Here is a 16,420-nt window from a genome sequence, read left to right as displayed (position 1 = left end):
AATGATCATGTCTTTATTAGTGGGCAAACCAACAAAATCAGCAAGGGATCAAATACTTTTTACTCTCACTGTATATATATATATATATATATATATATATATATATATATATATATATATATATATATATACACATATATACATACATATATACACACACGCACACACACACACACACACACACACACACACACACACAAATTTAGTCCCGCGCAGATCTCTACTGGATACCTCATTCTGTGGTTCTCATTTCAGTCAGCTTTGCTTTTAAAGAATTAATTAACTATTACAGCTCAGAACAATATTTTGTCTAGTTTTCATAATCTGTGGCAAGCAGGTGTATAATAAGTGGGACAATTTTTTCAAGTGCCAAAAAAAGGATATGTGTGTGACAGATAGGACGTATGATCACTCTAATTTGGCTATACACTCAAATGCTCACGGAAAAGAACTTATCCAGCAAAAGACCACTACAAATACAAAAAACATATCGAAATTTTAATTTATATTGTAGCACACAGCAATATAAAAACAAACGTGTTACACTTGTGGAATATTCCAGGACAGCGACACGTATGAGGACCCGCAGGGCGATCATGACGACAGTTACGAGCCTCCGCCCAGATCTGAAGCCCACAATATGAAGCCCTTCACTGTGTGTCCGTCCATCACAAACCCCAGAGGAGAATATGTGGGTGAGTCGCACTCAAACTACACTCAACTCTGTGTAGAACAGCAGTTTTCCATATTTTGCTTCATGTTTTTATTTGATTTAATTTATACTTTTGAATAGGGTTTGTGCAGGGAGACTTTTAGTTTTCATTCAGCCAGTTTAAGCACTTCTGCTGTAGTTACATTATTAAATCGCAGCGTTTAAGATCTGGGGCGCTATAATACACCCGGTGCAGGGAGTGTTTGGCACAATTTGTTGCTATTTTCAGACTAGCACAATACTAACTTTTAGGTTTTGTGCAATGTTGTTTACACAGCAAATCTATTTGCGCCACTTAGTGGACTCATGGGTGTGCTGGTCTATAAAGGAGGCGTGTTAAGCAGCATTGTAAAGCGCCATTGACCAACTAAAAGCTGCTATGCAGGTCCAAACACTTACACACTGCTGAACACACACAGGATGAACAGCAAGACACAAATATCTTTACAGATGAAAACAATTAAAGCATTAAAATGATCCAGAAATGATGATTTCCTACATCAATATAAACAGCACTGCCTCCATGCCTTCTCCACCTCGGGGGGCTTCTTCAGTTCATTCATGACAATCTGCATCTGTATAATGTGATTATTATCAGCTGTATTATTGATTATATGCAGATTTATATTTGTTTTAATAAACACAAGTGTAGATGTGTGCAGCTGTGGGGTTTTGGAGACGTCTGCATCAGCATATGTGGATAAGAACAGGACGTGTGTTTGGATATAGCTCAGTTTTCTGACCACACTTCATTATTATTGTTCATTTATTCCTTTGCTGGAGATCAGAACTGAATTTAAAAAAAGTTTAGACACAAATCTTTGTGCTTAACAAAGGAAATTAAACATGTGGGCTAATGGATGTGTTCAGTGGAGAGAGTTTCCACCGTTTCCTCACTCCACCAAAGTAAAGGACTAAAGAGTAAAGCTGCTTTCACACTAGCACTTTAGGTCCGCACCTGGGTTCATTTGATGTCAGAGTACAGTGCGTTTAGCTAATGTGAACGCGTCTTCTGAACCTGTGAACCATACCAGAGTCCATCTGTAAGATGTGGTCTGAGGTACGGCTCATGCAAATTCTGGTCCGATTTACTTATGGTATGAATGCAATCATACCAAACTACAGAAGTGAACCGCCAACTGTCCAAAAAACTATCGTTTTCATAGAGTTCAATCAAGCGTGTGTGTGTGTGTGTGTGTGTGTGTGTGTGTGTGTGTGTCACATATTGTACCTTGGTGACAAGTGGGACTGAGCCAGGGCAATCACAGTGATAATTAGGGGTGTCAAAATTAATCGTTTCTTCAATGCACCGCGATGCAGACGCGGACAATTCGGTATCGGTTCAGTAATAATCATAACCGGTTATTACTGACGTCATTTACCTCATATGCGCTCTGTCGCGAGCGAGACGATCGCGAGTATTTACAACGCTCTAACTACTTACTACTCATGAACTGTGCACAATTTCACTGTGTGTGTTTGAGAATGAAAGTAGCCTACCCCATCTCTCTCTCGCTTTCTCTCTCTCTCTCTCGCTCGCTCTGCCTCCGTCTCTCTCTCTTTCTCACACACACACAGTGGCCCATTTGACCTGCTGGCGTGGCTTTTCTTCTCCTCTCGGCTGTTTTACAGCGTTACTTTTGGATACAGAAACGACGCGTGTCTGCAGAGTTTTCTCCACCGTGTCTATCATAGATCAGCTGTGAGATCGCCGCTGCCGCCTGCCGCTTATCATTCATCTGAAGAGTGCAGCGCGCAAGAGCCAATCGCAACCGTTTTTGTTGAGGGTGTGACCAATCAAAGAGGTGTAAGAGAACTAGACAAGGATCAGAAATTGAGCTGGATATTTATATTTGTTTATATTATTTGCTTAATGCTCGTTTTTTTGAAAGCTACAGTTTATATATCTGACTGTTTGTATTAAATGACACAATTGTATTACAAATAATAGCCTATATAAATATAAATATATTCATACATTTTAATACAAGAGCTGCTGCTGTGAAGAAAATAAAAAAGCATCGTCAGTGCACCGTGATGCACCGAAATATCGAATTGAACTGAATCGATGGCATGATAATCATAACCGAACTGAACCGTGAGACTAGTGTAGGTTCACAGCTCTAGTGATAATGTCTGCTTGTCTTCTCCAAAAAACAGCTTCTGCACACATGTAGTTATGCCCTGAATGTTTATAATATTTTTGAGGCAGATAGACACGAGTCGCTTTCTGTAAGTCCCTAACTAAAACATTCAGTAAAAGCAGAAAGACCATGATGTGCAGAAGTCTTTCCATTTTGGCACTTTGCTTCCGTGTCCTTCCCCTAGCAACAGCCGTACACACAACAGCAGCCTGATGATGCAAGCGTCCCTGGGTTCAGAAAGAAAAACACAAACCACAAACCAACCGAGAAGGTGGCAAGGGGGGGGGGACAATCGAACTTGGGTACGGTCTAGACAACTGAATCAATTGTGAAAACACCCTAAAAGTAAAGTAAAGTGAAAGTAAAGAGGCTGAATGGAGGAGGCTCGTTCTTTATCCTCGCGCTGCAGATGCTCTGTTTAACTGTTTTCTCGCTAGTGAAGCGTTCAGTTTTTTCCTCTTACAAAGTCCGCCTTGTAAACAGCAAATGCACCATGGAGCGACACAACTGGCTCTTATAGGGAATGAGAGATGAGACTTAAGAGAATATTAAGAGAATAAGCACAACCCTGTTAGACCATGCGCCGGGGTGCAGAGCGCATTTATCCATCATTAAAATAGTAAAAGTGGATTCGGACACGTTCTTAATGCTTTTGCGCCCTGCGCTTTAGACTAGATTGTTAAAACAGATCCCTGAAAGGTTAATCTGTACAAAAGTAAAGCTGTGTTTAGCAATGATGTGAAAGTAGATGTGTATGTGTTTTTTTCTGCATCAGACAGCTGTCGTGGTCGAGCGCCAAAACCCAACCAACCTTTATATCCTCAACACAGACACACAACCCAGCAAACAACCCAGCGCAGGCTAGCAGTGGAGGAGGACGAGGTAAAAACAGCTCAGCACTGACCCTTATATTCACAACCCAGCAAAACCACAAACACACAACAAACAACACTCTGTCTGTCCAGGACGACTACATCGAGCCAGAAGACCAAGTGGAGGACGATAATTACATCGACCCCACGGAGAGAACACTGACAAGTAAGACGTGCACAGCTGAAGTCAAAAGTTATTATTATTCATTCATTTATTTTATTGTCGGCTTAGTCCCTTTATTAATCCAGGGTCGTCACAGCGGAATGAACCACCAACTCATCCAGCATATGTTTTATGCAGCTGATGCCCTCCTAGCTGCAACCCATCTCTGGGAACATCCATACATACTCATACACTACGGACAATTTAGCCTACCCAATTCACCTGTACTGCATGTCTTTGGACTGTGGGGGAAACCGGAGCACCCGGAGAAAACCAACGCGAACACTGGGAGAACATGCAAACTCAACACAAAAATGCCAACTGATCCGGCCGAGGCTGAAACCAGCGAATTTCTTGCTGTAAAGCGACAGCAGGTCAACCAATTATTATCATTTTCTTTTGAAATTTTTTCCAAAAGTTTTCCAAATTTTTTTACAGTATTTTCTCTAATATTTTTTCTTCTGGAGAAAGTCTTATTTGTTTTATTTCGGCGAGAGAAAAAAAGCAGAATTTGGGCTTAATTAAAAGCTCATCATTTTCAGAAAGCAGAATAAAAGCTGTTTAAATTGTTTTAAAGCCATTTTAAGGTCAATATTATTAGCCCCCTTAAGCAGTGTCACGATAACCAGCGATCGTTCTCCATAGATCGCTGGTTCCCACGCAATAACCATGGACTACACTTCCGCCTTTTCCTGGACTACATATTCAGACATGCACTTCGCCCAGACACCCATGCTCACTCATCTAGACTGGATTACACTCGCAACACCTGAGGACTATCAAAGACTGATTGCATTCACTACATAAACCACTCATTCACCCTTTCTCACTGCCGAGTCTTGTTTATCCTGTGATGACACTACACTGTGATGACACTACACTGCGTTTTCCCTGTCTTGTATCTCCGTGTTTAAACCCTAGCCTAGATTATACTTGTTCTCCTGTTTAGCCGCCTGCCTTACGACCTATAGCCTGTTTATTGACTACGATTCTGGATTGCCTGCACATGCCCGTTTGCACCTGTATTGACCATTGCTTGCCTTACTAAGAATAAACTTGCATTTGGATCTTACCCCAGTTGTGTGCGTCACTCCCCGCCGTTACAAGCAATATCCGTTTTTGGATTGTCTCCAGAACAAACCACTGTTATACTTAATAATAATAACTTGCCTAATTACCTTAACTTTACCCTAGTTAAGCTTTTAAATGTCACTTTAAGCTGAATACTAGTATCTTGAAAAATATCTTGTAATATCTAGTTTTTGGTCCTCCAAAAAAAAAATATGTACACACATTTTGAAGTCTGCTTCAATTAAATTTTCAATAAGCAATTTTTAAAAATCCTATTAAATTGCGATTAAAGTGTGTACTTTTACATGCCTTGAAAAGTTACGTTTGTAAACATTAGAGAAAATACTAATGATGCATAATGTCTATTTACAGAGCCGGTGGTGAACAGAGGAGTCAAACCCTGTGTTTCTGCTCATGCAAATAGTCCCGGTGAGAGATTCTGCACATTATCTCCAGCAGTTTCAGAAGATTTCAGAGATCAAATATTGATTGACTGTGCTCTAATTCTGCTTTTCAGATTTCTATGAGATTCCTGACATGAAGGTGAGCTTTAATCAACACTAATGTACTTATCCATTGCAAAATAAAATTAAAAACATTAATCTGCCTGCATTTTAAATTATGTTAGTTAGCTAATCAGTTAGTTAGTTAGCTAGCACATTTTTTAAAACACAACGTTGCCCAAAGTGCTAGACACAAACAATATTAATAAAAATAAGCCCTACATCACATTCAGTTGAAGTCAGAATTAATAGCCCCCTGAATTATTAGCTCCCGTTTACTTAAACGAAGAGAAGATTATGGAGAAATACTGAAGCAACATCTCAAGACATCAGCCAGGAAATTAAAACTTGGCCACAAATGGGTCTCACAAACAGACCATGACCCTAAGCATACTGCCAAATTAGTTTAAATGTGCTTTAAGGACAACAGAGTGAATATTTTGGAGTGGCCATCACAAAGCCCTGATCTCAATCCTATAGAAAAACTGTGTTGAAAAAGCTTGTGCGAGCAAGACAGCCTACAAATCTGACTCAGTTACACCGATTCTGTCAAAAGGAATTGGCTAAAATTCCTGCAAACTACTGCGAGAAGCTTGTGGAAGGAGATCCAAAACATTTGACCAAAGTTAAACAGTTTAAAAGCAAAGCTAAACAAATATCAAGGAAATGTGTGTAAACTTGACTAACGAGAAATGAATAAATAAAAACTCAACAAAACAAATTCTCAAATTTTTCAAGCATTTAGCAAATGTAAATCAATTAGGTAATGCTAACAGACCTAAAATAGTAAACGTTTAGTATGATTTACCATCAGACATTTTTAAAAAATGGTTATGCTCCTTTTTTAGAGTGTGTGTAAACTTCTGCTTTCAACTGTATCACCCCTAATATATTCAAGACCTGTCTAGCTTGTTATTCAAAGTTACATGTAAAGTTATTAAAGCTAGATATTATTAATACATTTATTAAAAAGCATTGAAAGTTATTACAAATATGACAAATTATTTAAATATATTCCCTATTTACGCGGATTGATTGTAACTCTTTATAATGATTTTTGTTATCGTAGTCACGCTGATTGTGGTGGTTGTTTGCATGGTCCTAAATACATGTTTGTGTTCAATTTCAGGAGAATTCTGAATCTAAGAAAAGGTAAAACCACTTCAAAATAAGCCATCTTTTTTGTATTTTATTTATATTACAAATCTTAGCCTACTAAATAGCCTACTTTAAGAACAGTAATAAAGCAATTATTGCAGTGATTACATAAACAGCATCATGTACTCATAATAAAACAAATGTATGTATGCTACAATTAGAACAGGACACAACCAGCTCCCACCTAAACACTCTACATTTGGTTATCTGCTGTGTGTTTGCCCTTTTTAGGTTACTCAGCCCTGCACTTCCTCATGTCTTTAGTTAGGGAGAGAAACAGCACCTGCTTCCCTGTTCTGTTTAAGTCCTGCATCCATATATAAATAAATGATGTTTTCTGATCTACAGGAGTCCCACAACTCTACAGCCCAACACACAGATGGCGCCTCCTAAAGCCAGTCCACGGTATTACACAAGCATCATTACCTCATGACCACTACAAAACATCCAGATTAGCTTTTAGGACTGTGTAAGCAATTCACAATACCTGACTGTCTTGACCGGTGTTGGGGAAAGTTACTTTTGAATGTAATGCATTACAATATTGAGCTCCCCAAAAAGCTAATTGCATTACTTAGGGCACTCATACTAGGCACGGCTGTCTTAAACTGTTCCCAGGCACAATTGTCCCCTGTCCACTCTCCTCCTCGGCCCGCACTCACACTGTATTTTACATTCCGAGCCGCTGCACACTTAAGTCATCGATGATGCGACTGTTCAGTTTAACAGAAGTGCTCTCACTCAGCACATTACTTTAGTTATATCGTTGTGTATTATTTTAAGTCTTTGATATGCAGTGAAATCTTTTGCTGAACAGATCCAGCATTTTGACGCTCATAAATGATCATAAAGCTCTCGTGCTGCAGGAATTAGGAGGTTTGCTGAAGGTGCAACTGACGTGCAGTAAGGGGTTTGCGTCTTTTATAACCTACGACACTGTGCATTCACTGAACAGTAAGAATGATTAATAAATCCATATGAAACAGTCCCTATCACTAAAAGTGATGTTGCGTCTTCAGTTTTGCACTCGCACTACAAGCATAGCGCCAAAGCCAAACCAGACCGCGCTAAGGCACACCTCCTCTAATCGGGGAAGGGCCGGCCAATTGAACTGGACCTAGGCCCAATTTGAAGTACTCATACTTGTCAAACGAACTGGGAAATGGGGGTCAAATGTGCCTGGGCACAGTTCCGATAGCCCGAGTACACCCTTAAGGCTGATTTATACTTCTGCGTCAAGCGCACGCGTATGCTACAGCGCTGACGCATAGCCCTTCGCCGTGGCCGTCAGTGTCGCTGACGTGCACCTCTCAAAAAATGTAACTATACGTCGCAACGACGCGTAGCACAAGCTCTGTGATTGGTCGGCTTGGTAGCGCTGACGAGTCGAGGCGGGACCGAGAGCCGCGCGAATGGCGCGAACCCAATGTAGCGATTGTTTACAAGTGTGGAGTCCCGTGAAGGAGCTCCGGATGGAAAGTTTTGTTCTGTCTTTACCTCATAGTTAAAGTTGTTGCACGTCCGCCGGTTCCTGCCTCAAAATGAGCAAGTTTGAGCCACTTGTACATCCAGGAAGTGTTCAGGAAAAGCAAAACAGCAGAGAAGAAACTCGACACAGAGGAACATTTACACCTCACTGCCAACTACTGTTTCGGAAGTGTAATGCAGACCAACAGAGACAGCGCGCAGAAGTATAAATGCACAGCTATGCGCGTTGCATGCGCCGTGGGTTACGAAGGTCACTTGATGCAGAAGTATAAACCAGCCTTGAACCGGGCCAAAGCACACTTGCCCCCTCTCCCGTCTCCCCAGACAACCCGCACTCACATTACATTCAGGCCTGGGCACGCTTACGTCATCGATGCTGCTCTGTTCAGTTAAAGCTCTCGTCAGCTTAGTGGAGATTTCTCTAGTTATATTGTTTTAGTCGTTTGGCATGAGGTGATACAGAGTCAAATATTTCGCCGAACAGATCAGCCACTTTTGACGCTTATAAACAGTCATAAAGCTCTCATAAAGGTCTGCTAAAGGCGCAGCTGTCGTGCAGTGAGGGGTTTTGCGTCTTTAATAAACTACGACAGTTTATGTTCATTGAACAGTAAGAATAATTAATAAATCCATATGAAACAACCCCTTAAAAGTCACGTCTCGCTTTCAGTTTAGGGCTTAGGTGCATTTTGCACTCACACACAAGCGTACCGCGCCAAAGCCCAAGTGAACTGGCACACCTCTTCCAACCGGGCCAGGGCCGGCCAAGTGAACCGTGCCTAAGCCCGATTCAGTGCACTCATACTTCTCAAACGATCCGGGAAACGGGCCTGGGTTCGGATAGCATAGTGCAGGGGTGTCAAACTCAATTCCTGGAGGGCCGCAGCCCTGCACAGTTTAGTTCCAACCCTGCTCCAACACACTTACCTGTAGGTTTCAAACAAGCCTGAAGGACTCAATTAGTTTGATCAGGTGTGTTTAATTAGGGTTGGAACTAAACTGTGCAGAGCTGCGGCCCTCGAGGAACTGAGTTTGACACCTGTGGCATAAGCTGCGTCCCAAATCGCATACTTATGCACTATTCTACGCCATTTTGTAGTTAAATAGTGTAAAGTGCACTTTAATTACTCGGATGATGCACTCATTCAGCCACTAAAATGAAGTGTGTAATGATGGACACTTCACACACTCAACGACCACAGGTTTGCTTACATAGCGGAAGGGGCGGAGCTATCAGACGCACATGTTGAATAACTTTATTTTGGATGGTGAAAGCAAAATTCTCCTACGAGAGTGATTATAGCGCCTCCCGATGGTGAATGCTGCAATAGTCGCGGCAGGTATTATTTGATAATTCGGTCGTTTATTTCACTGATTTGGCGACCGTCAAACGTCATCAGGGAAACGGTTTGAATTTCCGCTTAGTAAAAAAACAGTGTGCCATTTGGGACGACACTACATACATATACTATCCTGTTGAGTGTGTAAGTGCATAAGTACATGGTGCATGAGTGCAGAGTGTATAGCGTGCCATTTGGGACGCAGCAATAGTGTGAGTGCGCCCTTAGTTACATTTGTGTTGCATTTTGGTTCTCTTATAATCCTTCATGTAAAATGTCACATACGTGTACTCAAAAAAAACATGCACTAATGAAATGCATCTGCTTTGTATTTGTACAGACAGCAGACCAGAAGACCAACAATAACTACAGTGAGTATCTATGAGTCCTTAATATAATACGCCAGAACTTATTTATATTACATAACTATATTAATTTTTAAGTTGTTTTTTTTAACCAATTATCTAATTTGCCCTGGCTTTAGATAATATATTCAAGACATGTCTAGCTAGTTTTTAATATTACATTTTATGTTATTAAAGCTTGTTACTTTTAATACATTTCTTAAAAAGCATTGAAAAATTACAAATATGATAAATCATATAGATATACTACCTATTTATTTATCACTTATAATCATTTAAAATCAATTATTAAAAATAATAATAGTAATATGCGAGAACTTCCACTGCAGCAAAATACTAGAAACATTTTTATTTTGTTTTAGGTTGTAATGTAGAATTTATACTTGTTTTAACCAATTATATCACATTTTGTGGGCGTCGCGGTGGCACAGTAGGTAGTGCAGAAACCTCACAGCAAGAAGGCCACTGGTTCGAGTCTCAGCTGGGTCAGTTGGCATTTCTGTGTGGAGTTTGAATGTTTTCCCTGCGTTCATGTGGGTTTCTTCCGGGTGCTCCGGTTTCCCCCACAGTCCAAACACATGCAGTACAGGTGAATTGGGTAGGCTAAGTTGTCCGTAGTGTATGAGTGTATGTGTGTGTGTTATCCCAGTGATGGGTTGCAGCTGGAAGGGCATCCGCTGTGTAAAACATATGCTGGATAAGTTGGCGGTTCACTCCGCTATGGCGACCCCAGATTAATAAAGGGACTAAAAGAAAAGCTAAATAAAGGGAAGCTAAAAAAGAAAATGAATGAATGAATCACATTTTGTCCTCTATATGCACTGTGTGGTTGTATATTTGATTGAAATATAAATAAGCAAATGGATGTGCACACGCAAGTTGAAAGTGAACTTGTATTGGTGTTTTTTTATTTGATTTTTATAATTTACCTTTGCATAACCTCTGGACAATTGTACTGAGTTTTGTGTATTTTGTGCTTCATGTTTTTATTTGTTAATTTTTTCCTGCTTTTGAATTGCTTTATGGGATCTGGAGCTCTCTTCCAACAACTCTAACCTTGAAAAGTTGTAAAAAGTGACTTTTATTGACATGTGTAATAGTTTACAGTGCTGTATAGTTTGGGTTTGTGTTGTATATTGCATTACAGAAACCCTGTAATAAACCGGCAGTACATTTTCTGCTATTTTACAGACTTATTTCACTAAATATTATTTCTAATAATATTTTAAACAACTAAAATGTCAATAAAAGTCAAATCAAAAGTCAACAGAGCAGAGATCAACATTGCATAACGCAATTCACCATCGCAAAGCACACACTAAAACACAGACAGGGTTCATTAACAGATCTCTTTTACAGTGATGTTTTTGTTTTATTGTGTCTGAAAGAAACCTGAATCAGAGGACGAGTATGAAGTGTGTGACACAGATGAAAGTGAGTATTACACACTAAACCTGAACAAACAAATGCAGAAAATACAAAAAACTATATCCAAGGCTGTATCTGAAATCGCTCTCTACACTCTCAAATAGTGCTCATATAGTTCCGTTTGTATTTATGACTGACCTCAAAAGTTTTCGTTTGATTACTAGCAGACAGCTCACTACTGAGGGTTAAATGACCATCACAGGGTCTGAACAAGAAGTTAAAAATCGGATGCATCTGGTTATATATACTATACCCAGTTGTCTAAACAGCTTAAAAAATTTGATTTTGCATCATAGGTGCTCTTTAACTAGACTATATTAGTGGACTAATGTACATTAAAATATATGATTTCTGCTAAATTGTTGCCAGCATTTTAGATGTGTTGCATTTAAACAAATTCAATTTAGTAATGTCCAACTTAATTTGTTTGTTAAGTGGTGGTAAATAACTTACTTGGGCTGAATTTATTTACAACCACTTAAACAAATTTTTTGAATCCAAGGAATCAATGTACTCCTTGTAGGAATTTCAATGTAGGCAACAGTGAATGAGGGTATAGGGAGCGATTTTGGATACAGCACATGTATAACCAACCAAATGAATGCTTGTCTGATTTATATCAGGTGTAAATGAAAACCCAGAGGAGAACACGGAGACCAGAAGACCATCAATACCAACACCTCGACCTCGAGATCTGTAAGAGCTGTAAACCAGTAACTAACATTTAACATATACAGTTGAAGTCAGAATTATTAGCCCTTAATTTTTTCCCCAATTTCTGTTTAACGGAGAGCAGATTTCTTCAACACATTTCAAATCATAATAATTTTAATAACTCATTTCTAATTTCTTTTCTCTTTGCCATGATGACAGCACATAATATTAGACCTGATATTCTTCAAGACCCTTCTATACAGCTTAAAGTGACATTTAAAGGCTTAACTAGGTTAATCAGGGTAAACTTAGGGTGATCAGGCAAGTCATTGTATAACAGTGGTTTGTTCTGGTGACAATCCAAAACTAATATTGCTTAAGAGGGCTAATAATATTGAGCTTTAAAACAATTAAAAACTGCATTTATCATAGCCAAAATAAAACAAATAAAACTTTCTCCAGAAGAAAAAATATTATAGGAAATACTGTGAAAAATCCCTTATCGGAAAAAGTTGTTTGTGTGTGTGTATATATTACACACTTATACATATATATGTATAAGTATACATATATATGTATACATGTATATATATGTGTATGTATACACACACACACACACACACACACACACACACACACACACACAAACACACACATACACACGCATACATACACACACACGTACATATACACACATACACACATATACATATAAACATATACATATATACACAAATACAAAGCTCAGCATAAATGAGTAAATCCTCCTTTGAATAAAATATTTTTATCCATTTCTCATATATATAGGCAATATATTTCAGTGCATTTAAACAAACTGTTTTATTAAACAGTTACATTTATTAAAATAACAGTTTTCACCGAATGTCTTCAGGAATACAAAAATAATATGCTTAAATTCAAATTAATTATTGCAAAAAAAATACAAATTACAAAATTAAAAAAAAAATTAGATTATTTTATTTTTGTCTTTATTTTTCCTATTTATAAACATTTTATTTAATGTTTTTTCCCCAATATATTACTCTGGCTTTGCTAATTTGTGTACTGTGATCTTCAGTTATTTTGTTAGATTTGACTAATCTAATGTATAAGCACAAATGTATTATTGTAAAACATCCTGTAGCAAAAATATGAATATAAAATAGAGATCTATAAGAGATGAACCCATATATGCACAGCACTGTCTGTACAATATACAGAATATATATCAGAGTCAAAGGAATTTAACAGTTCATCGCTGTTGTTGTTTTAGGAAAAAAACAAACCCTGCTTCGATATCGGTAAGTAAATTCCTCATTTAATTTATTTTAAAAATGTATTTTTAAAAATGTTCCTGCACTACACTAATGTCAAATCAAAATATTAATTGAAAATACTTCCTATTATTGCAGAGACCAAGCATTCCTCGCAAAAACAGTGACGGTAAGCTCCATTTCATTATGAATCTTTCACATTCCTACTAATTACCCTACAATTAAGCCTTTAAAATGTCACTTTAAGCTGAATACTAGTGTATTGAAGAATATCTAGTCTAATATTATGTGCTGTCATCATGGCAAAGAGAAAATAAATCAGCAATTAGAGAAGAGTTATTAAAACTATTATGATTAGAAATGTGTTGAAGAAATCTGCTCTCCGTTAAACAGAAACTGGGGAAAAAATATTCAGGGGGCTAACAATACAGACTTCAGCTGTATGTGAAAGGAAACATAATAAAAAGATAGAAAATAAGAAGAGGGTGGAGACTACAAATAATGATAGCAGCTAACAGGATAACAGGATAAAGAGACAGAGCGTAAGATAAGAAACAAAACTAATACGAATAAACACAAAGTATGAAATTGGCAGCTCCATGCATGCAAAAAATAAGCATACTTCACAAATAGCATCTACGACAGATTTGGTCCGACTTATGCAGAAGTAAACTCCATTAGCATATTCCAAAAATAGGACAAATATAGTAGGAGTACTATATGCATTTCTACAAAAAGAACTTCCTTTATACAATGCAGTCTGAACAGTGTGGATATTAATTAGGATAAAAAGCTAAATTGTTTAAATTCAGCCAAAATAAATTGTTTACAACCACCTGACGTTAAAAAAATTGAGTAAATCCAAGGAATCATCTTTGAATCATTTTTTTCAGTGCTAGTATGATAGTATGCTATTTTGACTTGCATGTGAAGGCTTCATGAATTTCCTCCTTTACACAATCTTAAGCTATTATTATTATAATGTTCATGTGATCTGTTACAGCTTCTTCGAATAAAACGGCGCCAGTTATTACAGCACGAAGTCCACCGAGAACCACATCGACCCCGCCGCCAACAGGATTCCATCGAGCCAAGTAAAAAAACATCTTATGTATCAAAACAAAAGATTTGACAAATATCCGAAATTACTAAAGAAATCACATAATGCATTATCACATTAAACTTAAATACTAATTTTAAAAGTAGAGTTGAAGATAATTATTAATTCTAGTAAGTTTTCTAATATCTGTGTTGTTTAAAAGCAAAAAATACATATATACATTTATACAACAGTTCTGTCTGGTTCTTAAATCTGATTGGCTGATAGCCGCGCAATATTTTGCCATTAACATCACACAAAGGCCTCTACACCCTTCACCTTTGTGTATTACTCCGCCCACATACAGCAAGCAACAAGCAGGCTACAGTTTGACAAATATTACTGCTGTTTGACAACAAAATGTACTTTGAGGCTTTGTTAGTGGAGAATGTAGTTGTTCAGATTGCAACTATGCAGTTTATTTGTAAGAATAGTGCCTATTTTAAAATATTTACAATTTCTGAGAGCTCGTCGGCGGCGGTTGACGTTGTCTATCCACAAGATGGTGCTAGAACCGCACAATAAGCCCTTGCTCAGTGCTCTCTTGAGTGCGAATTAAAAAGCAGGAGGAAGCCTCGTGGTTTTTAAGGTGGACCGGATAGACTCAATAAGAAGCTGCGAATAAGAAGCTGGATTAAGCCTCGTCCCTCCTTATCGCAAACACAACAGCAGTCTGGTGAGAAATCCCTGTAGACGGAGGGCATTTCATGTCACGTTCAGCCTTATAATCTTAAAATGTGAGCAAAATTTGCCGTTTTGTCATCACCTTAAGGGGGTCACAAACAAGAAGCGCCGCTTCTCATTACGCTAAAGAGATTAATTCAAACACTAGCTCTAAAGTGACGTTGGTGAAATAGTAACGGCTTCTGCTGTTCTGACGTCAGCTGTAAATGTGAATGAATGGTGGAAGAAAGTAGTTTCTAATATAAAAGTTTTTTTTTTTATGTACAAGATTGTGCCGTCAAACTGTTGTATAAACACAATATCAAACGAGTAGCAGTGTGCTATGGCTGTTTATCAGCACTGGTGTTGCGCTAAGCCTCCCACCAGTGCTGATTTATTGCAATAGCACACTGCTACTCGTGTGATATTGCTCATATATTATATATTGTATTATATCTATATAATGTCATGTTTTATATATATAAATATATATATATATATATATATAAATATATATATATATATATATATATATATATATATATATATTTATATATATATACATATACATTATATATATATATATATATATATATATATATATATATATATCTATATATATATATATATATATATATATATATATATATATATATATATATATATATATATATATATTTATATATATATACATATACATTATATATATATATATATATATATATATATATATATATATATATTTATATATATATATATATATATATATATATATATATACACACACATACATATATATATATATATATATATATATATATATATATATATATATACATATACATATGTGTGTGTATATATATATATATATATAAATAAAACTGTTAAAAAGCGTGTGCATCACATCACATTACCTACGCACGTGAGTGATCATCCTCTCGTTCAGTATTTACCTTCTTTTTTGCTGTTTTGCAAAAAACACATTTATTTTTGTCAGTCGTGCTGCTTCTCGATTCTAATATCACATTTGCACGAGTATTGGGCCATGCTTATTTTCGAACCCTGCTTTTAAGAAAACTATACTTTGTAGCAGATTTCCAACCAGCCACAGTGGCTAGTGGAGGTGTCTGTCTAACCCGCCAGAGCTGAAATCTACCCGCATTTGGCGGGTGTTAATGTAAAGCCCTTTATATATATATATATATATATATATATATATATATATATATATATATATATATATATATATATATATATATATATATATATATATATATATATATATATTTATATACAGGGTTCAACGCTTTTTTTGCGTTCAAAGGATTTTTTGTACTGGTCTGATTGGGCCAGTGGTTCAGATTTTTACTTGCCCTGCCAAAATTTTCACTGGCCCCACCAAAAAAATGGGAAGTTAATAGCTATATTTTAGCCGCATATTTTAAATAATGTGTCAAAAATAAAGTCTGTGAATCTACAATTTTAA

General features: G+C 37.1%; 2 protein-coding genes across 9 annotated transcripts in view; one reads left to right on the top strand and one right to left on the bottom strand.

The window, feature by feature from the left end:
* The window catches only part of blnk (B cell linker), a 221,780-nt gene that overhangs the window by 194,646 nt on the left and 10,714 nt on the right, over positions 1 to 16,420 (top strand). For 4 of the 5 annotated variants that reach the window (XR_015505057.2, XR_015505058.1, XM_087277761.2 and 1 more), the window contains 13 exon segments: positions 563 to 695; positions 3,632 to 3,738; positions 3,822 to 3,894; positions 5,335 to 5,391; positions 5,480 to 5,505; positions 6,595 to 6,617; positions 6,972 to 7,028; positions 9,792 to 9,822; positions 11,205 to 11,250; positions 11,868 to 11,940; positions 13,172 to 13,199; positions 13,311 to 13,341; positions 14,176 to 14,266. Coding sequence is in view for 3 of the 5 variants with exons in the window: in XM_087277761.2 (XP_087133887.1) it covers positions 563 to 695; positions 3,632 to 3,738; positions 3,822 to 3,894; positions 5,335 to 5,391; positions 5,480 to 5,505; positions 6,595 to 6,617; positions 6,972 to 7,028; positions 9,792 to 9,822; positions 11,205 to 11,250; positions 11,868 to 11,940; positions 13,172 to 13,199; positions 13,311 to 13,341; positions 14,176 to 14,266 (776 nt within the window). In the remaining 2 variants the exon portion in view is untranslated. 5 annotated transcript variants of the gene reach the window in all.
* dntt (deoxynucleotidyltransferase, terminal) overlaps positions 1 to 16,420 on the bottom strand; it is a 394,622-nt gene that overhangs the window by 369,241 nt on the left and 8,961 nt on the right. The gene's annotated exons all lie outside the window — the stretch shown is intronic.

Source organism: Danio rerio, chromosome 13 (assembly GCF_052040795.2).
Source record: "Danio rerio strain M-AB ecotype USA chromosome 13, GRCz13ab, whole genome shotgun sequence".
NCBI classification, from domain to species: Eukaryota; Metazoa; Chordata; class Actinopteri; order Cypriniformes; family Danionidae; genus Danio; species Danio rerio.
This window is presented reverse-complemented; position numbering and strand designations above follow the sequence as displayed.